At 46.9% G+C, this 25,116-nt stretch overlaps 1 protein-coding gene across 5 annotated transcripts in view; it reads right to left on the reverse strand.

Annotated features, from left to right (window-relative positions):
• The window catches only part of YTHDC2 (YTH N6-methyladenosine RNA binding protein C2), a 1,035,502-nt gene extending 1,010,684 nt beyond the window's left edge, over nucleotides 1–24,818 (reverse strand). For 3 of the 5 annotated variants that reach the window (XM_078675531.1, XM_078675530.1, XM_078675533.1), the window contains exon 1: nucleotides 24,553–24,720. In XM_078675531.1, the coding sequence (XP_078531657.1) occupies nucleotides 24,553–24,568 (16 nt within the window). In that variant the 5' untranslated portion in view covers nucleotides 24,569–24,720. Of the gene's footprint in view, nucleotides 1–24,552 lie in introns of all 5 variants that reach the window. The other 2 variants (XM_078675532.1, XM_078675534.1) reach the window with 2 other exon arrangements.
• Nucleotides 24,819–25,116: the final 298 nt, after the last annotated feature.

The raw sequence follows: 25,116 nt of genomic DNA on the forward strand, positions 1-25,116 counted from the left end.
AATTACACACCCTAATACAGCGTTTTTGTTACTATCCCTAATGTGAATGGTATGAATCATTACCAGGCCTCAAAAAAAAATTATAAAAATGTTAGTACACCTCCAAGTCTAGTGACTTAAATAATCTACTCGACCTAATTGTAATGCTCTTCTTGACCCATAAACTGGTTTCAAATTATGTGATCCTGAGCAAATATTTGAATTTACTAAACCGCCATTTCATTGATTGTCACATATGACAGCATCTTCAAATACGCAAATTCAGCATGTTTGCCATTAAACTTAAATAGACTAAACTTTTGTTCCAAATACAATACAAATCTAGCCACATCTAGCATACACATGACCCCTGACTTGCCTGTCATTAAAAGCACTGTCTTCAGGGATGTTTCTCAAATCATGTTTAAAAACTATGGGCCCACCCAATAACGGAATTAGAATCGGATAGCTCAGATGAAGATTAGAGGGTAGAAGGGTATATGAGGGACTGAACTGCTGAATAACGATCCTTTGGTAAATACTGATTATTCTTGTTTGATAATGGTAATATTCTCAGGACTGTGTCACCTTACTATGTTGCTCGTACTTTACATATGTATCATCATTGCCAATGTGTTAACTGAATAAAAACTTTATAAAAAAAAAAAAAATCACAGAACTAACTTAAGACAAAATCCTAAACTTACTACCATTTTGGTATTCACAGAAGGCACTTACTCATTTTGGTATTCACAGAAGGCACTTAGTCTTAGGTTAGTTCTGTGAATCGGGCCCACTCACTTTTAGTTCAAGTTTACTAATTTGAACATAAAGTGGTAGCACACTGTCATTTGCAATCAGCAGATTTTCCAATGAAATGGCCACAACATTTCCCACTGACCGGGTTTACCTGATAAACTTTACAGTGATCAATGTTTGGAAATCGAGTTTGCACATCATCAAAAAAGATTTGTTTTGCTGTTAACTATTTATTTGTATCACACTTCGGAATTAAAAAAATATGTGTTTTCTGAATTCCTGATATAGTTTGAAATATTTGCACTATTCACTTAGAAGCTATTTAAATGTGTGTTAGAAAAAACTGTAATCAAAATGGACCCCTGTCTGCCTAAGTTCACTAACCAGAAAGGACCACTAGGTCCTGAAAATAGCTCGACCTGATAAAATCTGATTGCCATAGCAAGTGGGCAAGTAGATTTTTCGGGGCCTGATTACATTAAGCAAAAGAACGTGTTGTCTTACTTGGCTACTGAGACACCCAATGTTTTAATACACAAATCACTACAGTATAAGCTACTCAAAATGTGTACAGATTCTATGGGAAGAATGCTTTACTAACTATCATACTGGGTTCTTCTATATGTGCCCCAATAATTGGTTATAGGAGGGGGCTTGAACCTGGCACTAGATCCGGTTATAGAACAAAGCCTAAGCGTGGATCAGGGAAATTGTAGGCACATTATAGTACTACATCTCCACTCTTTTGTAAAATACACTTTTTTACTTAAGAAAACGTGAGTAAGGTGGGGTGTGGTGCACCCTGTCCTGAAGAAGGAGTTGATCTCCGAAACTTGTCGACGCACCCAAGAGGCGATTTGCTTAATAACACATAATCGCCTCAATCTGCACCCTTTTTAATAGTACCAGCCCGGGGGCTCATTTAAATAGTTCTGACTTACCCCACGAGCCAGGCACTTTTTAAACATTCACTTACTCACACTACCCCACCACCCAACCCTCACATACACCACGCATAATCTGCATTACCAGTGCTCCCGCATAGTTGTAGGTCGCAGCGCGCCGCATCCCGTAGAGGGGTGCGAAGACCCCAATGATGAAGCATGACACCAAGGGTCCTTTGGTGTGCGAGGGGTATTTTAAAAACACTATGTGCTCCCCACCACAGTAGGGAACACATCACCCAAACTGGTGCATTCTCGCTGTTTATTTATATTACCTGGGAGAAGGAATCCACCCCCTATCTCTCTCTCTCCCCCCCTTGTTATTTATACCATTCATAGACTGCGGGGTTGGAAGGCAGGCGCAGCTACTGCTCGCCCTGGAGTTCGCTGTACTGTGCTTAGCTCGCAGGGCATGTATGCTTCGTGCCCGAAGTTCCGGCGCCTATGTTGGTGCTCGAGTAAGCATGCAGCTGGTGCAGCTTATGCAAGAGCTCTGAGTGGCAGTTTGTCGGTTAGTGGCACCCAGGATGCCGGCGCTGAGAAAATGGCGGGTCGAGTTAGCCCGGCATGCCATGGCCAGCAGCTGCGAGGATGGTGGGGCTATGAGGCAGATGCGGCTGTCCGGGAGTAGCTCAGGGAGCGGGGAAGGGTCGGTCCCGGGTAGAGAGCAGTGGAGCAAGGCGTAGGGTGAGGGAAGGAAGCTGGCAGATGTGCCATCGGCGGCAGTGTGCAAACTTCCTCTGGGAATGCGAGCAGCTTCCTACAAAAACTGAAGTGACTTATCGGATCGCCAGCCAAAAATAAGCAAGATAAGAAGAGCAATTCCAGAGTAAACCGATGGCAACCGGCAAGAGACATTACCCTCCATATTCTGTTTACTACAGGTCTTGCTACAGCGCATGCGCGGTCTAGGCTCGACCTAAAAAGGAATAATTTTCTAGGAAGTCTGCACTTCAGTTCACAGTATGGTACAGTTACCATGTTAAACGGTTAAACTTAAAAATATAATGGTATAAGTAAAAAAAAAACTTTGTGTTGGACAACAAAACAACATTGTCACTCAAATAAAACAGAGCCACAACAATGGAGGATTACGACTCCCCAATATGCAGCTATACCATTTGGCACATCACATGTCACCGATCCCGTACTTTTTGCAGGATTGGGACTATCCCTCAAAGTGGGTTCACCTAGATATTTCTTACTTGTCACGAACCCAGCCTTCACAAATTATACCATAAAAGGCCAACCACTTCACCCCCTCTTCCTTCTACCACTCGAGCAATGTTAAATGCATGGCATACGTCCCATAAATGACTTAAAATGCACAAATTCATGCATAATGATGCCCCTCTATGGAATAATGCGGGACTAATGATCGGAGTAAACTGATATACTGGCATATAATAGTGTACAAGGCAAATACACGCAATAGATGATGTCTTGAGACAGGGAGATATAACATCTTATCAGGACCTGATAGTAGAATATAAAGTCCCGCAATCACAGGTCTGACAACAAAGACAACTCGTACACTATTTAAGGACGAACTTCAGCAGAGGCTCAAATTAATCTTCAGACCTTCCCAATATTACAATACACAGTGGCATGGCGTGAGAAGAGAGGGACTGTATCTTACACAATACACTTACTACTCACACAACTGCTGTCGGGGCAAAAGAGCAAAGGCAGACACTATTACAAACTGAACATATTGCAGAAGAAGGGACCTCTTTAAAAGAGACGCATGATAGTGAATTACAAGAGGCATGTTTAAAGAATGCCTATTTCAAGATAGTGCATGATTAGTATCAGACTCTGGTACAAATTCACGAAGCAGGTTTATGTCCCAATGACAAATGCAGAAGATGCAGAGCCCAGAGGAGTGATATGGTGCGCATATTGCGATCCTAATTTAAACTCCAGAATTATTGGAAATACCCCTCAATAAATTAGGCCTCCTACATTACAATATCGATACAGAAAACTCTGTCTCATACTAGCGCTGGTGGAAGGCAACATATTATTCACAGTGAAAATATGAGCCCTTCAACACTAGAAAATTGAACACATACTAACAGTAATTGAATAGTCTACAGAACTTTTGTGCTTAGCATTGCTTGAGCAAACCATATGCTGAATGACCCGATGGGGCTATTCAAAGCATATAGGGTCCGTATCTACCGTAGTACAAAGGATTTCTATAGGGAATACAATTATTGACAACATTTGTTTACTGAACACCTCTCGGTACGTTTCATCAGGAAACCAAGATTAAGGGACAAAGGTAAAACTATATACTATCATCGCCTTTTTATAAACCTCCTACTTTTGACAAGAGATCGTACCTCACCTGCTAATAGTTATCTTAGTTTATAGATATAACATATATGGATTTCAAGTAACCCATCTCTGGGATTTCCTTTTCAATCACTGCAGCCTAAACACATGCTGCAGGGAGACTGATGGAAGGGGAAGTATCTGGAAGTGAAGGTAAATGTATAATATTTGTGTCAGTTTCTATTGCTATGTTAGGATAACTGTTGACATCGTCAATGGGCTTTGGAAAACTGGTGGTCTAAGCACTACAATAGCCATCAGCTGCAAAAAAAGAAAAATTATGATAAAGAATGACTTTTGAGAAAATAGCAGTCCCAGAACCACCTCTACGGTGTAATTGAAAGCACAGGCTCTCCGATTAGTCCTTACACTGTGAGACAGCGCTGAGACTTTAATAAGGTGCTCCACTGTTGATCACACCGCAAGTGTGACAAACGCCCTTACATGTGACAGAAATAGTTATGAAAGTTGGAAGCGAGTCATGGAGGGAGCAGAGGTTAGCTGCACAGGGCAATAATAGATGAGGCAGTTATGTATAGTGGACACGGAAGATTGTAAATAAATTATGCATGCTGCTGTGTGCAAGTTTGTCAGTGTCTGTGCACAGGTGTGTGAGGCAAGTGTGCGAGTGAGTGAGAGATGGTAATGTTTTCACAATGGGTGATATAATTAGAGTTGCCACCTTTGTCTGAGTGAAATATTGGTCATTCACAAAAATCTAAGGACGAGTATTTGAATCAGATCTACAATATCCTATGTACTCATTTTTTAACATGATATTTAGCCTCCATTAGCTTAAATAATCAATTAGAAATAGTTGAAACAACTCTAAAATTAATTTAAGTGATTGCTTTTTGTATTTGCCTTTTAAAGTTTACATTTCAAAAGGGGAAAAATAACGGCTTTTACAGTTTTTTCCAATATTTTTACCGTTCTTTACATGAAAATACTGGATAGGGTGGTCACCTAGGTATAATAAAGGCTTTGGTGTAATGATAGCAGCACATGGTATCTAGTGGGTATCATGGACAAAAAGATCTAGCACAAGCTTTGCAAACGGTCTAACTTTGCCAATCCATTCTGGTCACCACTCTTCGCTTTCCCACTACTTCTAAAATCATGCCATAACTGTCAAAGCCATTGGCGGCGACTTGAAAGCACCTTGAACAGACAAATTGGTGTTGCCACTTGCCAGTGCTTGTTGGGTAAGTTCTCCTATTGTTCAATCAGACATCTTAGAAGTGTTTTTTGAGCAGTAGAGAGGGGTAATAAGTACCGGAGGTTATCCATCCTAGTTTAATGGGTGATACTGAATCGATCCAAATGTCTAAATGGGAAAACCCTAACCCATTAAGACAAGATGATAGGATTGAGTGAAGAAAAGAACAGGATAACTAGTTTCACCCTTTCTCAGCAGAGTGAATTATGCCTGCAATATCCAGTCAAAAGCAAGGCTAAAGAGGAATTGCTTCACGGGTGTAAGAACCACTATGTCCAGAAGATGAGTGGTAAGTCTTTATTAGAGAGCAAGCTAGTGACTAACTGCCTGCCACTTGCAAAACTTCTCAACTGTCAATTCTCCACTATCTCAACCAACGTGCCAGAACTTGTAGCATACCTTTACCTGGACACAGCTAACTAGGATACCGCATCTCCCTTCTTTACACAACACAAAGCTTACAACTTAATACACATTATGTTGTATATATATTGCATTAAATACTTAGTCCAAATACACATAGTAATGGTAAAGTTCAAGACAATGGCCAAAAAATAACTTTAAGAGTTAATGACATGCAAAGGTATAACATGCCTGAGAGTCATATCCCCTTTTTCAAACTATTTATAATATGAACCCTTCAAATGCCTTAGGAAGTACCACTGGTCTTCCCATACGTATTGCCTGAGCACAAGTCCCCGGAACTAATAATTCTGATACAGAGTAACAGGGGTCACTTCCATAACCTCTCCTCGCTTCTTCAAATGCAGCTTCAGACACTACCCTCTTTCCATCTGTCACTTCTTACCACATCCAACCCAAGGATGACAGAACATTCTTCTCTCCAGAAGCTTGCCGTTCCAGAATTTTGTTACATCTAGCCATCCTATTAAAATGCCACATATTTCCATCACTCAACCGAGCAGACTTTACATATTCTTCCTTCACCTCCAATGGTTGTGAAAATTTGATGTCCCCCTTTTTCGTCTTTTAGCCCAATTTCATTCTCACCCAATCACCTGGTGCCAAGTACACCTCCCTCACACTGTGTCTCTTATCATAATAGTACTTGTACAGATCTTGCATTCTCCTCAACTTGGATATCACAACTGTAGGAGACCGCTTACTGCAAATGATCATATTCTTTCGAACCGCATTATCTTTGGTGAATGGGTCCCTACTTCTCAAGATTCTAAATGGACTGCATTCTGTACCCATAGGTGTTATTCTAAATGCCAAAATAGTATTGTACAATTGGTTCATCCAATCCCTGCCAGTATTGATAGAGGCCTGAACACTCCCTATCATCACCCTGTTGAAGCGTTCCACAACGCCATTTCTAACAGGATGGTACACTGGAGTCTTCTTCCCAAGAATACAATTTCTCTTCAAAAAATGTTCGTATTTCTCTGAGCTAAATTGTGGACCATTATCACTCAGTACGGTTTTTGGAATGCGCGGTCTTAAAAACAATTATTCTAGAAAAAAAATTATGGTTTTAGTATCAACTGTTCCCACTACTTCAACCTCTGGCTATTTTGAATAATGGTCTATTGCAATGATGACATACTTGCTTTCCACGCACTCATTCAAAATGGGGCCCAAAATGTCTATATTCAAATCCTCCCAAGGACATCTCCTATTACCAAGTGGTGGTCTAAACACAGATTGAGCTTTGTCTGACTTCGTTTTACAATTCTGCACAACTTTTTCTATATCTCCGTCTATTCCAGCCCACCTGTATCCAGCTTTTACTCTCTTCTTCCGCTTTACAATGCCCGGATGTCCTGTACGTCTTATGTTCAAGACTCTAGCTCTTAATGTTTTAGGTGGCACTATCCTTTCTCCTCTAAGGAAATAACCTTCTTCACTAAGACACAGCTCGTCGTTGAACTCTCACAAACTCCAGCATTCTCCCTGCAATTACTTTTTGTTTTCCCAACCATCCGTATTGAAATTTCTCACCTTGTTTAACACGTCATCTTCCCTGTACTCCACTTACAAATCTTCCTTTACAATAGCGTCACAGTTATCACTTACAACCGCTACACTGAAATTTTCCTAAACATCTTTTGTGTCATTTAACCGAGGTAAAGGAGAACTACTAAAAAAAATCTGTTACTTTATTCCATTGCCCCAGTAAATATTCCATTTTGTAAATAAATTCTTATAATCTCAACACCAATTTTGCTATCCTAGGTGTAGCCTTAATAATTCCTTTCGATATTAACACCTTCATCAAAGGTTTATGATCATTGAGAAACATGAAACGTGTACCCCAAACGTATTGCCTGAATCTCTCCATCGCCCAAACTGCAGCCAGCATCTCCTTTTCAATCACAGGGTACTGTTCCCCAGGTGGAGATCAAGAACGCGAGGCAAAAGTCACTGTGACTTCCTCACCAGACACACCCACCTGAGTCAAGACTGCTCCCAAACCTTTCCCACTAGCATCCGTGATTATAGCATTAGTGCAGCAATTTCAAAACCTTGCAAGAGAATAGCTGTGCTTAGTTCATTTTTGATTGCATCAAAATCCTTTTGTAGTTAGACACCCGCGGGCTTCATCATACATTTCTGAGCTCTTAGAGGAAGATTCTTGCCAAATGAGAGACCAGCATGCCATTCTTGATCTCCTTGCAGACTTTCATGCTACACTATATACCTCCACCAATGACAACTCAACTGCAGGTTTGCTCGAATACTTGGATTCAATCGAGCTGTTATAGCGGAGTGAGGTACACCGCACTTACCTTGACAAGCTCTTCACCACGGAGGACATCATTCAGGTAATACACAGGAGACAAAGCTCTGGGGAAGGACGAGCTGACAGCTTCCTTTTACAAAACATATGCAGCAGGGCTAGCACCTCACCTTCTTGAAGTCTACCAAGAGTCAATAGACACCAGGGATCTACCCCCATCCATGCGAGAAGCTGTAATAATGTAACTTTCCCTCTCCAGTGCCGAAGATGGCAACGTGTCTGGTCTGAAAATTGGTCTGTCACTTGTGGCTGAGTGGATGCAGAGGCATCTCCTCAAGCTTAACGGTGACAAAACCGAGATCATCATCTTGGGGAAGCAGAAGGATCTTTGGGGCCCTCAACATTGGCCCAGTACCATGGGTCCTACTCCTCTTCCAGTCCAGGTGGTACGTAACCTGGGTTTTCTTATCGATGACAGACTGTCCATGAGGCAACAAGCCACCAAGGTGGCGGCTACCTGTTTTACCACCTTAAGATTGCTCCAAAAAATTCTCTGGATGTTGCCCCTTGCCACGAGAAGAACAGTAGTCCAGGCTTTAGTAACATCTCGCCTGGACTACGGAAATGTTCTCTATCTTGGTGCAGATGCTGCGACTGTAAGGAAACTACAGGTTATACAAAATTCATCGGCCCGTCTCCTCTGTAATATCCCGAGGAGGTCCTCGGCTGCGCAGGCTCTTCGAGATCTCCACTGGCTCAAGATCTCGAGTCGAATTAAATTTAAAGGCTTATGCTATATTTTCAAAATCAAGCAGGGTTCTGCCCCATTATATCTTCAAAGCTTGGTTCAACCCTACAGGCCCTGTCGTACTTTGAGATCATCGGCCAACTGCGACTATGTCATCCCTAGATTTAAGTTAGTGAAGATGGGTGGAAGATCATTCTCCCATCTTGGCCCCAAACTCTGGAATGCCCTGCCCATTGCCATGAAGACTGAGACTAACATGCTCAGTTTTCGTAAAAAACTGAAAACCCTACTCTTTTAAAATTATTTCTTATAGCCGTGATTGATGTCAGTCTCTTCTTCTTTAGTCTATCCCTTGCGCCGGGAAACCCACTGCGGGTAGCTGTTGCGCATTATAAATTTTAAATAAATAAAAAATAAAAATAAACTTCTAAAACCGGGAAAACAGGTGAACATTTGAGACTTGTACCGCCCGCTGTCCCTCATTAATATCGATTGTAAATGATTTGCCAAATCAAATGCTAATAGACTACAACCCCTTCTCTCACTCAATCGCCAGACCTGATCAATCGGGGTTCGTTCCGGGACGTTCCATGGCACACAATTTATGCACCTTTTTTGCAGCAATGCACAACCTAGAGCCTCAAAAACCGGCACTTGCTGCCTTCCTAGATGCCACAAAGGTGCTGGACTCCCTAGAATGGTCCTACTTGTTCGGTATCCTGTCCAGAATGGGCTCTAGCACTAACTTAATTTTATTAATCCATTAATCTACACAAATCCCACTGCAAGGCTTAAAGTAAATGGCTTAATTTCTATAAATTTCCAGTAACTCAGGGCACACAACAGGGATGTCCTCTGTCCCCTCTTCTTTTTGCAGTGGCGATGGAGCCTCTGGCGGCAAGACTGCGCCAGCATCATACCACTAGTGGACTGAAAATCACATCCAGAGGGTTGATCGTCTCACTTTACGCAGATGATATTACTTGCCGTGAACCACACATAAAAGACTACTCCCCGAAAAAGTGTGTGAATCACCAAGTACATCATATCCCAATAAAAACGTTACTTATTCACTTTGCTCGTGCATGGTGAGGTATGCACACCTTCGATTAATAAATGACTTTACAGGACTTCAACTGACTGAAATGGTGTGCGCATCACTGAGATATGCACTGGCAAGATTCTCCGCTAAAGAGCTGGATCGATGCTGGGTGCAGGACATCCAAGATGGCACCGACGTACCAATGCAATGATGTCACTCCGTTGGACACAGCCTCTTCATTCAACGTCTGTGCTGACACTTACTGGTTGATGTACATGCACACACTCACCGAATGTTCTGGAATCCGACACACTGTTTTGCATGGAGCTTGCTTGCACCAACCGTGCAAAGGTCTGAGGCCAACTCCTGTGATTTTTCCTAAGAAAAAAAAGATATCACAAACAGTGCTCCTGCACAGCCCTCCGGAATGTGGCTACAAGTATGCCCCTCATGAAGTCTTCTCCGCCTGCTATCCTCCATGGGGCATAATCCAGCATCCACAATAGCTTTGATTTACTGTACTTCTTCACAAGTGTGGGTAGATATGTCTCAGACCCACTTGTCACCAAATTGTAAGAACCACGATGTCCAAAAGATGAATGGTTAAGTCTTTATTAGAAAGAAAGCTGGAGACAACTCACTTGTCACCAGTAACACTTCTCAACTGACAATTCTCCACAGGCAGTTCGGGCAGTACTGTTCCCATTGGGTGCAGGGTCAAGACTGATTTGCATATGGCTGGGTCCAAACTGGAACGGCATGGTGAGCAAACAAAACAATGGATTTAGGCCCAAATCTCTGTACTGGGGTGAATGTATGACTACGGAGGCCGGGAGAACCGCCGAGGACACCGGCGCTGTGAGGCATGACGCGGGGAGGCCCGGTTGCGCGGGAAGAGACCAGGAGTGCAGCTGAAGGACCGGGGGCGATCTAGAGTCCCAGGAGGTTAGTTTGAACTTGGGTTGCCCCCCCCCCCGCTACCCGTGTCCGTTCCTCGCTCCCCCCCCCGCCCACACGCATCAACCTGCGGCTCGCCGGCGGCCGTGGATCGCAGGGGACTACGTGTAGGCGACAGTGAGACCTTTCCCTGCAGACCCTCCTCCACCTCAATACTGACGGAGACAGCCGGGGGGGGGGTCCTGTGAACTACAGAGGGACCGCCGGGTCGGGAGCGGACACCTAGCGGCAGAGAGACTCTTGGGACCCGGGGGCCACGCAGTGAGAGCGCGGGGAGCCGCCGGGGGTGCCCGCCCCCCCTAAGAAAACAAAACAAAAAAAACACGCGGGCAAACGGTTTCCCCCCCCCTAACTATATTCACACCGGCAAACCGTGTGGAAGAAGAGGGGGGAGGATTGCCCCCCCCCCGTGGGATAAACATCGTGCAAGAACAACGCTGACAACCGAGAGGGCTGCGACCCCCACGCTGGCCCGGCCGCCCACTCCTGCATCCGGCCAGTTGTAGTGATATCGGGAACTCTCCCTCTTGAGGGGCCCAAGCGCGGGAGCACCCACGAGGCGGACCGCGGTGGGCCCGTAAATACCACGTGCCATGGTCCGTAAAGGAGCCAAGACTGCAGAAAATTTGGGGGGACCGACCGCGACCCGTACAATGCCATTGACAGAAGGAGAGGGAGCGTCATCAACATTCACTGCACAATCTCAAACAGAGGGCCAACCCATGGATAAACTGGACATTATCCTACAGGAAATAAGAGACTCTAGGGCGATCTTAGAACATCAGATTGGTACCCTGACGACAAATCTGTCCCTGCTTAAGGCGGATCACGGCAAATTAGCGTACAAAGTCAAAGACCACGGACTGACGCTGGGGGAGATCAGGCCGACTGTGGCGGAAAATACCGTATCCATACAACAGCTCCAGCAACAGGTCATCTCTCTCATAGACCGAGTTGACGATGCGGAAGGCCGGAACCGCCGCAACAACATTCGCGTCATAGGCCTTCCGGAACGGTGTAAGGTGGCTCAGGCGGCGGACTTTATGAAGCGATGGTTCCGAGATCACGTTGCTGAAGAGGGGCTATCACCGCACTTTTGCGTGGAGAGAGCATACAGGATCCCGACGGGCAGACCTAAATCTGGCTACCCCCCATGACCTCTCATAGTGCGCATCATGAATTATCGGGATCGGAATGTCCTTTTGCAGAGAGCACGCGAGAAATCCCTCATTCAATACGAAAACCAGAAGATCTCCCTCTACCCAGATTACACCAATGCAGTCCAAAAACTACGCTCTTCTTACCTGGAGGTGAAAAAGATACTGCGTAAGGCCAACATCAAGTACGCACAGCTCTTCCCGGCTCGCCTGAAGATCATACATGATAGGAAGACGCACTTTTTTGAGGGCCCCTCGGACGTCTCAGAATGGCTGGAGGTAATGGGTATCGACGGGAGCCAAAGGACCACGCAAGAGCCGGAAGCCAATGGAGCGGGAAACACGCAAGCGCATGGCCCGACAGGATCCCCCAAACCACGGCGAGGAACGCCGAGCCATAGACCCTCACGGAAGCAGCAGAGAGAGACCCAGCTGGACGCAGTGGTGGCGACGAGTGCTTTCAGGGACAATTCTCAGAAAATTGCAACGGACTCGGAAGAAAGCACGGTCCACTCGGACTCGGACCACAGCTGTTCCCTACCTTGACACCGCGTGCAGCTGATGATGTGATGGACAATTGTGGGAGAGAGGACCAGACTGAGAGCGGCTGATCTACCTACGAACTGTATTGTATTTTGCTGTTCAATCTTTACTATGCTTTGAAATGCTGTTCCGTGGTGGGCGAAGGGTGGTACACACTCTGCAATAGTATTCTGCCACTGCACAGGATTGATAGTTCTGGGTTTTCATGCTTTACCTGCTGCAAATGTGCATTGGTAACGATGCCCCCGCAGTCAGTCTGCCGTTGAGCCAGTAGAGCCCACTAGGTGGGAAAGTCGACTGAAATGGTACTGGGCCAACCCCCCGAAGGCGAATGCACCGGACCTCCAAACTTGTTTAACCTTGGTTCACTGTTGGGCACAGCTTTGTTCTTTTGCTGCGCCGTTATTGTTCAGTTTTATGCACGGGATTGGGGAGGGGACGTCTCCTGGTGGTTAGGGCGAAGGGATCAGGTCAATCGGCTGGTATGGCCGCAGTACAAGTGCCCGGACGACTATGGCTGACGTAACTGGAACTTACGGTATTACGACCTGGAATGTACGGGGCCTGGGGGCGGTGCAGAAGAGGCATAGAATAAACTCGTTCCTGCTCAGACACCACACACAAATTGCCTTTCTTCAGGAATCCCACCTCACTGACTCTGAAGCCATTAAGATGCGGAAGAAATGGAGGGGTGCTATTTATTCCACAACTTACTCTGCCTTCTCTAGGGGGGAGACAATCTGGGTCAGGCACGGTACGCCGTTTGTAGCATTGGAGAAACGGGTGGATGAACAGGGCAGATACATACTAGTGAAGGGCACATTAGACGGTACACTGATAGTCCTGGGCTGTGTTTATGCACCGAACTTAGACCAGGATAAATTCCTGGAGAGAGTGGGCCTGGCATTGGCGGACTGGGTGGACATCCCTTGGGTCATAGGAGGGGATTGGAACATGATTCTAGATGTTGACCTGGACAGATCACACCCCCCCCTAACAGGTGGCAGGAGTGTCCAGGTTGACGGACTTGTTCCGAACATGGACGGCGGGTTGGGGCCTGAGGGACATATGGCGCGCACTTTATCCAGAGGCCAGGGAATAGTCCCACTATCCACATAAACACATGCTACACACTAGAATAGATAGGTTCCTCTGTTCCGACCCCAAAGTTGCGAAGGTTGAGAACCCCGAATATCTGGCCAAGACTTTCTCCAACCACCGGCCTTTAACGTTTCGCCTTTTGTTGGGTAGGGTTCCGACTCCGGTCCCCACCTGGCGCCTTGATCCGCTTTTACTGGAGGATGGTCCCTTCCGGACTTCCTTGTCTGAAACACTAGTTAGTTATTTTGCGGACAACTGGGACTCTGCCTCTACCAATTTGGTGGTGTGGGACGCCATGAAGGTGGTGATACGTGGTGCGGCGATAGGACAGCTTGTAGGTGCCCGACAGGAAATACACCAGAAACTCTGCAGCATAGAGGCTAGGTTACAGTTGCTGGAGAGGGAAGTGGGAGTTGACCCTGCAAAGAAGATAGAATTGCAGAAGGAAAACATAGAACACGCAGATACACTAGAAACGCTTCGTGTCATAGATCACAAAGAATACCTTTGTCGGCAACATACAGAGGCGGATCGGTCAAGGGCATTATTGGCTCGCTTGGTATGGGATCGCTCGGATACCCCAGTGGTGACTCAAATCCGAACTCGAGAAGGTGCCTTGGTTAGCAAACAGACTGATATCAACCAGGCATTCTGTGCTCATCCGACAGCGCTTTATGCGCGACCTGAGCGGGAAGACACAGGCCAAATGTCTGACTTCCTGGCCGACCTTCCTTTCCCGACACTGACCGCAGACGCTAAGAAGGACCTTGAGGGACCCATTACACAACATGAGATACGCGTTGCCATTAAGTCCCTGAACCGTATCAAAACGCCGGGCATGGATGGGCTCCCTGTGGAGTTTTACGCGACCTACGCAGACACCCTGGTGCCGGTCTTGGAAAATGTGCACCGGACGGCGTTGGAGGAAGGCCACCTACCTGACTCCACTATGCAAGCATTAGTGGTCTCATTGCCAAAGCCGGGTAGGGATCAACTCGACATGTTCAATTACAGGCCCCTATCGATGTACTCCACCGAGTACAAAATTCTTAGCAAAGCATTAGCCCAGAGGCTGCCGGCCCACCTCCCTGCCTTAATCCACAGAGACCAGAGCGGCTTTCTCCCAGGTAGAAGTACCTCCATGAACACGAGAAGATTACATGCTATCATGGCAACAACCCCACAGACCCTCCCTAGAGCAGGCTGCATAGCCCTGGACCTTAGGCAGGCCTTTGATTCCTTGTCCTGGGCCTTTATGTTTCTAACTTTGCAGAGGTTTGGGCTCCCAGACTCCATCCTGGCGTGGATCAGACTACTCTACACGGCACCTACGGCACGAGCACGCACAGGTCGTCACGTGTCTGACACATATGCGGTGCACAGGGGCACCAGACAAGGATGCCCCCTGTCCCCACTGCTATTTGTTCTTGCTCTGGAACCCCTGGCCATAGCCCTGCGTACGAAAGAAGGACAAAGAGGTATACCGCATAACGGTACATACGACCTAATATCGATCTGAGCAGACGATATTCTGTTATACCTACGGGACCTGGGAGCGGAACACACTGCCATTTATGACATATGTAATATGGGGATCTAGAAGACGCCGGATAGGTCTCCGGAAACTACAGCTGGGGACTAGAGACGGAGGGCTGGGGGCCCCAGATTTCAAAGGTTATTACCTGGCTAGTCAATATCAATAGTGAGTTACAACGGGGTAGACCCTAAGAACTCCTTGACCTAGGTCAATTAGATAGGTACAAGTATAGGTGGTCGGAGTCTGATACGTAAAATAGGAATAATCACAAAATAGCACTTATTCTTCTAGATGAAAAATTAACATTCTATCAAAGGCATCAATGTAGCTCAACAGAAAAAAAGGTCAATGTGTTCGGTGCATATTTATTTAGCACATTTTATAGTTGTGAACTGCATAAATTTGATCCTCAATGGTAGGATAATATTGCAATTAATGCATTGACAATATCAGCGACAGCACATTTCTATAGAATAAGTAAATTCAAAAGTGTATCAATGCGCTCAAGGTGCATAGAGAAAAGGTATTTAGAAGGGATGGGTAAGTGGGGGTGAAAGTGGGGACCGGGTAAAGGTGGTGTGACTGAGTTAAAATCACAGTGAAGAATGAAAAAGCCTTTACAGCCTATATACAGATCTAAGGGTTCCAAAGAACAATCTCAAACATAGGTTCCGTATTTATACATTATTTAGTCCTATGTTTGGAAGAGTGAACAGTAACAATAGTCGACGTTTCGACCCCTGACAGGTACGGGTGATTCAGAACCTCAGGATGGGGTCTTCATCAGGACGTAGGGGTATAACAGGAGCGCTTCGCATGAGGCCCGTTTGGGCCTGCAGCCTGGGGACCTTCCAAGGTTCCTTTCTGGTGCGAGAGGTTGGGAACTTTTCATTCAGGATGCATGGAATTGTAGTCCACTGGACCAGCCGGTCCGTGGTGGAACGTCGTATGTCTCTAATTTACCGCAGCGCTTGTCTGTCTATTTCCTCTCCTCTGGCTGTCTGAACTGAAAGGCTTTCAGTTCAGACAGCCAGAGGAGAGGAAATAGACGGACAAGCGCTGCGGTAAATTAGAGACATACGACGTTCCACCACGGACCGGCTGGTCCAGTGGACTACAATTCCATGCATCCTGAATGAAAAGTTCCCAACCTCTCGCACCAGAAAGGAACCTTGGAAGGTCCCCAGGCTGCAGGCCCAAACGGGCCTCATGCGAAGCGCTCCTGTTATACCCCTACGTCCTGATGAAGACCCCATCCTGAGGTTCTGAATCACCCGTACCTGTCAGGGGTCGAAACGTCGACTATTGTTACTGTTCACTCTTCCAAACATAGGACTAAATAATGTATAAATACGGAACCTATGTTTGAGACTGTTCTTTGGAACCCTTAGATCTGTATATAGGCTGTAAAGGCTTTTTCATTCTTCACTGTGATTTTAACTCAGTCACACCACCTTTACCCGGTCCCCACTTTCACCCCCACTTACCCATCCCTTCTAAATACCTTTTCTCTATGCACCTTGAGCGCATTGATACACTTTTGAATTTACTTATTCTATAGAAATGTGCTGTCGCTGATATTGTCAATGCATTAATTGCAATATTATCCTACCATTGAGGATCAAATTTATGCAGTTCACAACTATAAAATGTGCTAAATAAATATGCACCGAACACATTGACCTTTTTTTCTGTTGAGCTACATTGATGCCTTTGATAGAATGTTAATTTTTCATCTAGAAGAATAAGTGCTATTTTGTGATTATTCCTATTTTACGTATCAGACTCCGACCACCTATACTTGTACCTAGTCAATATCAATGGCTCTCCTACTGGACAGCAGGGCGGAACCTACACGAAATAGGCTACACTCCTGAGAGGCTGAACCGAGGTGAACTACACACATTATTACTCCCACGGAGCCGCATCCCCATGGACTGCCATCCACTCCTCCGCACGGGTATAGTATGTTGGCGGAGGGCCCTGGCGTACACAGCCCCAACTGTGGCGTATGCGGATAATATCCCTCTATTGGGAATCCCGACGCCACAGGGTCAACTCACTGGCAGAACAATGCGCCCTTGGCAGGAGGCTGGTGTAGTGGAGGTGGGTGATTTTTTTCGGGGATGACAACTTGTTGGATCACGACGCCTTCCGACAGGCCACTGGTGCCCCCCCACAGCTATATTTGCTTCACGCCACTGTCACACATTTCATATGCAGCAAATGGGCACCGCAACGTCTCCGACCCCCACAACATGAACTAGTTCACCTACTATACTACATGGGCACAGGGGATCACCTAGTACGTTGGCATCAGGGTACACGCCGCGGTCCCGACCACAACACTAAAACACACCTGGGAGCAGGACATGGACAGGGTAATGACAGAGAAAGAGTGGTGTATGGTGCTGGAGCATCCCCGGAGGGTATCGCGAAACGTTAGGTTCAGGTTCATACAAGTAATGATCTTGCACAGGGCATACCTAACTCCTAAAAGACTTTGATGTTCCCGGACGCACCCCATAGATGCCCGCGCTGTGGGGAGGATGCCGCTGGGTTCCTCCATATGGTCTGGAGTTGCACAAGAGTTCGGGAGTACTGGTCAGAGGTGTGCCGGGTGCTCCATACGGTCTAAAACCTACTGGTGCCAGTCGAGGCACTGCCCTGTCTTCTGGGGCTGCGCAGACGGCCTAAACCGCAGCAAGCCCGACTGAAACTATTGGACTTTGCTATACTACTGGCAATACGGACATTAACAATAAGATGAAAATCCCCCTAGGGCACCGGGAACACACATATGGCAAACAGAGGTATTGAAATGGGGCAGGGCTGAGGGGGAGGCCCTCAGGAAGGAGGAAATACGGGGCCACAGAAAATACCCCATATCCCAAGACTGGGAGGTCATGCTCATAGCACTCGAAGATATAGACCTGGCCCCGGCACCGGGACTTGGCTCGCAGAGTTAGAGGGTGGGAGTTGGGAACTGTAAAGGTAGGATCTGATGGCCCCCCGTGGGTCGTATGACATGCCAGGATACAACACTTATTATGTTACGTGAAAGCCAGTACAAACCGAGCTCAGATGAATAGAGAGTTGCACGGATCACCAGGAGACGGGGAGGGGGGGAATGTACGGGGGAGGTGGGAGGGAGGGGGAGGGAAGATGAGTTGGTCACTTGTTAGATCCCACAAAATTACAGCAAATGAATACAGACATGGGAACAAGATGTGTCACACGACGTAATTAGACCAACTGTATTGCTGATGGCTCCCCGTTTAGGAATACACAAGACAAAGTGGGCTGTTATAGGTGGGGGGAAAATGAACAAGCATTTGCAATGCAATAGGTTTTGCATTTACGCGAGTTTAAGCTATTGGCATTGTAAATGACAAAGAGTTTTATTTACGTTTCAAAAAACAAAACATAAATAAAAGGCATTGTCATTTACAATGCCATTATCTCAAACTGTAATTTGTAAGAGAGAGTGTGGGGAAGAAGAGCTTGTAGGCTGAGTTTGGGGTGGGACTGCGTAAAGGTTGGTAGCTGAGGGGGAGCTCGCTGCACACTCTCCCCCAGGCCCAAGGCAGTCTTTCCACCTGTGCCCCATTGATGGCGGGTGCTAGGTATGGGGTGGGGAGGGACTGGGAGTGTGAGGAGGGAAGGTCTGTGGATGAAGAGCTGGTAGGGTGAGTGACACAGACTGTGGGGCTGGGGGGTGAGAGACAATGAAGTACCTCATGACTGAGGGAGAGTTTGGTACAGACCCTCTCCCAGGCCGAAGTATTTCTATATTTGCCCATTGAGGGTGTATGTTGCTTATCTTGGGGCAGGGAAGGGAGGTGAGGGTGTAGGGATGAAGAGTTGTAGGGTCAGTTTGAGGGTGAGAATGAGGAGAAGCTCGTGGTTGAGGTGGAGCTCGCTGCAGATCCTCTCCCAAGCCCGAGGAAGTCTTTCAATCTGTGCCCCATTGAAGGCAGGTGTTTGCTTTGGGGCTGGACTCTAAGGCGGGCGCTGTACTTAGTGGGTCAGTACTGCTGTCCGCAAGCATGTACAGCACCCTTAGGGCAGGTGCTGTGTTAGCACGATACTGCTCTCACTGCCGTGGTACTGCAATACGCAGGCATTGTAGTTGATAATCATGCATTGCACCGAGCAGTCAGTGCACTCACTGGGCAGGCATTGTTCTTACTGAGAAGGCACTGCACTGCGCCTACTAAGCATACACTGTACCTTTGGTGCAGGCGTGGAGCAGACACTGCACTCGGTGTGAATTGTGCAGATGTTCAACTCGGTGAGTACATACTGTTCTGGCTGAGCAGGCACTGTGCTCATTGCACAAGTACTGCCCTCCCTCCCTCAGTAGGCACTGTGCTCACTGAGCAGATGTTGCTCTGAGAAAACACTGCACTCAAATGAGCGGGCACTGCATTTGTTGAACAAGCACTGCACTGAACTCATCGAGCAAGCCATCCACCCGCCGTGGTTTTATTCACTGAGAATGCAGTGTGCATGCCCAGCACACACTACACTGGATGAGCAGATGCTACTCTGAGCGTGCACTGCACTCACCAAGGAGACACTGCGCTTCGCGAGCGCTACATTCGCTTGGCAAAGAGGACAGGCTTTTAACAAAAGGTTCACTCACTGAGTAAGCAGTGAGCAGGCTGTGCGCGGATAAAGAACTCAATGAACTGGCACTGCATTTTTCACGTGCCCGTGTCTCCATGCTCGTGAAGTCTTCACTATACTGGTGTCTTGAGGTGTGTTTTGTGCTCGGGCCCCTGAGGTTGGGAGCAGTGAGGGCGTCACAGTCAAAGTAGTGACGAGACCGTCAATACTCGGAGATGCACACACCCAGTGACTCACACCGATGCAGTCCCTAGCGCCAACATACAAACGTACACATTATAAAACTTCATACTCGCTCTCATTCACATTCACCAAAATAAATGATAGACGTTCACTAACACTGAACACTATTTGAAAGAATCTGCATCACAATACACATGCACTAGCAGCCTGCCACACAGGACCTTCATGAGGGAAGCACTTTTAAAAACAAAGAGTCATGACGAGGGCCGCTTTGAAATTGAAAGCGGGCATGGCATCTTGTGGGCGTGAAAGACACGGGGGCGGCAAAGCAGTTTAAAAAAGAAGAAGGGGAATTACATAGGAATGAGTGCGAGGGGTGGTGCAGAGTCCACGGCCGGCGGCAATTGTCCCTGCTTTGAAAGTGAAAGCGGGCATGGTGCGCTGAGCGCGACTCCACGGCGGCTCCAGGCCTGCTCCTTTCAGACACACCCCACGCCATGCTCTGCAAGCCAGATGCAATGTTTACTAGTAACACTGCAGCAGCCAAAGTCCGTGCAGCTATACATACACAACACACGCGCCACGTGATTACAGCGCTGCTTTTCCACGCGGGTTTCCTGTAGGGTAAACAATGCCAGCCGCCCAACCTGAGCTGTAAGTTGTGCGATCCAAGTTACACAATGTGCCAGTTGTTCCCCAGGGGTTTGGGAGTTTCTCCACTGTAGGGCATTTCATGGATGGGGCGGACATATACACAGGTAAGTCAGGGCGCAGGCATCCAGCGCAATGTTTATTGCTGGAGCTCTTGAAAGAAGGCGATGGTAACAGGTACACTAGGCCGAGGTTCAGGTGGCACCGAAAGTATGCGGCAGTAGAGGGCTGACTGGAACAGCCAGCAAAAAAAAAAACGTAACTGGTGCTCATGTAAAGCGCTCCGAATTCGCGCTATATGAATATGCAAAAAGGAAAGGCAGTGACCGCAGTAGATACCTAAGTGAGTGGGACTACTATGCATAGAATGACAAAGTCTCTGCAGTGAAAGAATGGCCCATGCAAACAAGGTGGCAGCTAACGCCCATTTCAAGCTGAGAATGGTAAGAAAAATTACACCCTATCTACCAGACTCAGCAGCAAAAACCTTAGTCACCTCCTTAGTGCTTACTTCGCTAGACTACTGCAACGGTCTGCTGCTCAATGCTCAGAGCAGAGTTACCAAAAAACTACAGACCGTGCAGAATGCTGCCGCTCGCGTTCTGTCAAAAAAAAACAAGTTCGCACCTATTTCAGACACGCTTAAAAGCTACCATTGGCTGCCCATTCACAACCGGGTAAAATTTAAATCTCTGTGTACAGTATATAAATCCCTACAGGATCATGGACCTCGTCACTTCAAACATCAACTGATCCCCTACAATCCATCTAGAACTCTCAGATCCACTTCTCTTAACCAATTAGTGGTTCAACGAAGTCGAACAGTTTCCTGGGGCGATCGCCGCTTTTCAATCGCAGCCCCTAGACTCTGGAACACTTTACCTAACCATATAAAAGCAAGTCCCACACTTCTCCAGTTCAGAAAAAAACTGAAAACATGGTTATTTAATCAGTGATCCATATTTCCGTACTTCCTGATCAAGGTGAGACCTCAATGCACTTTTTAGCGCCGAGACGCCCAAGGGTAATTGTACGCGCTCTATAAATGGCAGTAATAAAATAAATAAATAAATAAATGACTGTGAGTGGCACTGAATAAGCAGTGGGGGTACTTTACCTTGAAGGCGCCTCGCTTGGCTTTGCAGATGGCAGTGCGCAGACCGTGCACCACCGCAATGTCCTCGGGACTGTCCCTGTGATGAAGAGCTGAGCAGGGCGCAGCCTGCAGCGAGCTCGTGCGGGTTCCAAGCGAACCCTGGGCCCCTGGAAGGACGTGCCCGAGTACCACGCTGAGTCGCTGCATCTTGCTCTTGCCTTCGTCTCCTCTCCCTAACAGGTGCTCCGACACTGGCTGGTACCCTTCTTATGCAACACCCCAAGTGTACTCTGCACCCATCGCGCAACCACTGGACCAAAGGGCAGGCAGGAAGCTTGCCATAGACCAGGAAGGAGGACTAGGTTAAAAGTAAGCAAGAGAGAGAACCAGTAAAAACAAAGGAAGGACGCGGCCGCAGAAATAGTTGTAATGCTAACCCTTCGTTTAGATAAGGAAGTGAACGAGGGAAGAAGCAAGGAACCAAATGCTGCTGAATGCTAGTGGTGGAACTCGTCTCATTTCTTAAAGAGTCTACAAGAAATTAGCTGGAGGCGGCTGTGCGTGTCAAGTTGCCTATGTGTGACATTTTCTTGTTTTGATTTTTTTTTTCTTTTTGCAGATTTACATAGCGCAAACTCTAGCTACCCGCCAAAAAAAGCGCTTTGACGCCGAAATTACAATACAATACACGGATAAACTCATTACACAAGAATAGATTAATTTGTGGTAAGCACGGGGAAATTAAGCCCAGATCGCAGGATGTTGAGCCGACGCCGAGGATCGCACCCGGGTCCCCAGCTCCAAAGTCAGCAGCTCTAGCCGGTGTTGACCGATGACCTATAAATGCCTTCCGTCACCGCGTGACACTACACAGTGACTTGAAATGATTCTACTAATATGAGATAAATATCGGAAATTATCTAGTTTATTAAATGTAACAGTCTAGAAGGAGAGGATGTGGGGTAACGGCTAGAGCTGCCTACTTTGGAGCTCGAAGAGCAGGTTCAAGTCTCGGCTTTTGCGTGTAGTACGCCAGACCAGTATTAGTGTTCAGCTGCCACAGGTCCTGCCTCGAAGCTTCTTTTAGCCCACCAACACAAAACATAACGTTCCTCCTTAATCCACAAATAATATAAACCAAGGAGAACAAGAAAGAAACAAAGTCAGGTCCCGGGCCGGCCAGCCAATCACAGCGCGGCCCGGGAATGACGTCACGGGGGTGTCCCGGGCCGGCAGCCAATCACAGCGTGGCCCGGGACAAAGGGGCGGGGCTTAAAAAAAGCCCGAGAAACGCCCCCGAATCGCGTTTTCCCCGAGAAAACGCGATTGACAGCCTCTGTCTCCCAATGGCTAGCCTCCATTTATGGAGCTAGCCAATGAGAGACAGAGGCGGGTCATCGATCATATATACAACTCAATAGGTTTTTTAGCGCATGCGCACTACGTGCGCACTTGCAGGCAAAACCTAAAAATACCAGCTGATGTAATGTGGACGTTTATTGCACTGTCATGGTACAGCTGTGAATAAAGAGTTTAAAAAAAATGCATCTATCAATATATCCTCAACATGCACTCTCATTTATCCCAAACACCATACCACTACTATGATCCCCAAAATAACCCTTTCTTGACTCTCTCCTACTCTACTCCTTCTTGTATCATCTGACACCTCTTTCTACTATACCTATCCCCAAAACAAACCTTTCTAAACTCTTCCCTCTGACTACCCCCTCCAAAACTCCTTTTTACTCATCCAAAAGCCGCCTCCTGCTGGGAAGACCTAAAAACAAACAAAAAAAATCCTTCACCCTTTTATCCCTCCACTATCCTTCTCAATCAAAATGAACAGACTAACATGTTGTAAATGTAAATGTAAATGTAGGTGTACTTATATAGCGCAAACCTGTCACCCAAAGGGCATCCTGGCGCTTGCTTAGGGAACCCGTCCTGGTATTCCCCTGTGAGAAACCCCGGCAGGGTGTCCACAAGGTGAAAGCCAGGCATCCCGCCGCGAGGGGCCGTAGTGGAGATTAAGCAAGCTATTGCCCAGAGTTGCAGAGTGTGACCCCGTGATTCGAGTAGGCACCGGAGCGAGAATTATCGAGACCGTGGAATTTTTGAGCCCGAGACCCGCCGAGGCGGGGAATCGAACCCTGGTCCACGGTCGATCTCAGCTTCCGGGTCTGCCGCCTCTAACCACTGAGCCACGCTTCTCAAATTCCATATTCAACTATACTAATTCACCACTAATCCTTTATGGGTTCCGGAGGGGAGTGCTTCAACACTCCATCAGGGGTAACAAGCGCTATATAAATACAAACCTTTTTTCCTCCTCTATCCTTCCTAATCCAAATAACTGACTAACCGGTCCACCACTTAAAATGTACTTGCATGTTTCACTATACTAATTCAACACTAATCCTCTCGTAGCGTGCTACTCACCGAAAAAAGCGCTTCGACGCCTCGTCAAGTGTAGTAAGCGCTATATAAATGTAATTACAATACAATTCAATGTGTGGCTATGTAGTCCAGTATTTCATTTTCTTTTATTCTGGGACTTGTAGTCTTATTTAATAACCCAGTATAAAACCCGGACTACAAGTCAACAGCAAAACAACAGGAATGCCCTAACTAGTCACGCATAAAGCGTGGAAACTTCGCAGCTATGCATAAATATATTTTTTTAATGTTCCTACGGTGAGTTGGCATGTTAACATGGGTAGGGCTTTAACGCCAGATGACGCCTTTAGCAGAGATGGCAAACCAAGGAAGTGGCGGGCAGAAAACTAGTTGCAACCCTAATGTGTTTATATAAGTCATGTGCCCGTAGCAAAGCGTGGTCATTGCCCCTATTTACTGCGTGTGTGTTAGCAAACAGTGGTGTAACCCACAGAAGATTGGCCACAGCAACAACCGCAGCATGAGTTACAGGACTTAAACGTTTTCTTCATCTTCCTCACCGTGGCCCACAAACATACCGCTCCTTCTAGCGGACGGCTGCGAGAAGCTCCATAACTCCTCGGATTCTGTCTCCCTCCTTACTGAAGTACCCCTGGCACAGCATTTACCTGCTGCACGCCCCGCCTTCCGTCCGCTGACTGGCTCTCCACTGGATATATCTGCCTGTTCCTCTCAGGGAGTCGGAGTACGGGCCTCAGGCAGCTGGGGCAGATCCCGGCGACCCATGTGAAAGTGACGGGTGCCTTTGACTTCCGCCGGGAAGAGCGGAGCCACTCGGGCTCTACCCTGCGTCACGAGCGTGCGTCACCTGCCGTGCCGCTTCCAGCGCTGCTTTCTCGGTGCACCGCGTTCCTGCTTCCAAAGTGACGCCGAATTTTGTGGTCGTTGTCAGGCGCGCAATACCCATTGAGCTCCATTCCATTAAAATTTAGTCTTGACGGTTGTTACAATGTAGGAAGACTATGCTGACATTGGGTGCAAGTGAAAACGAGCAGAACTCTATTTCAGCTTTTTACAGAGCCAACAGAGTGGTTGTATGAAATTAGTGTATAATCAGAAAGGAG

This window comes from Lissotriton helveticus, chromosome 2_1 (genome assembly GCF_964261635.1).
Source record: "Lissotriton helveticus chromosome 2_1, aLisHel1.1, whole genome shotgun sequence".
Classification (NCBI taxonomy): domain Eukaryota; kingdom Metazoa; phylum Chordata; class Amphibia; order Caudata; family Salamandridae; genus Lissotriton; species Lissotriton helveticus.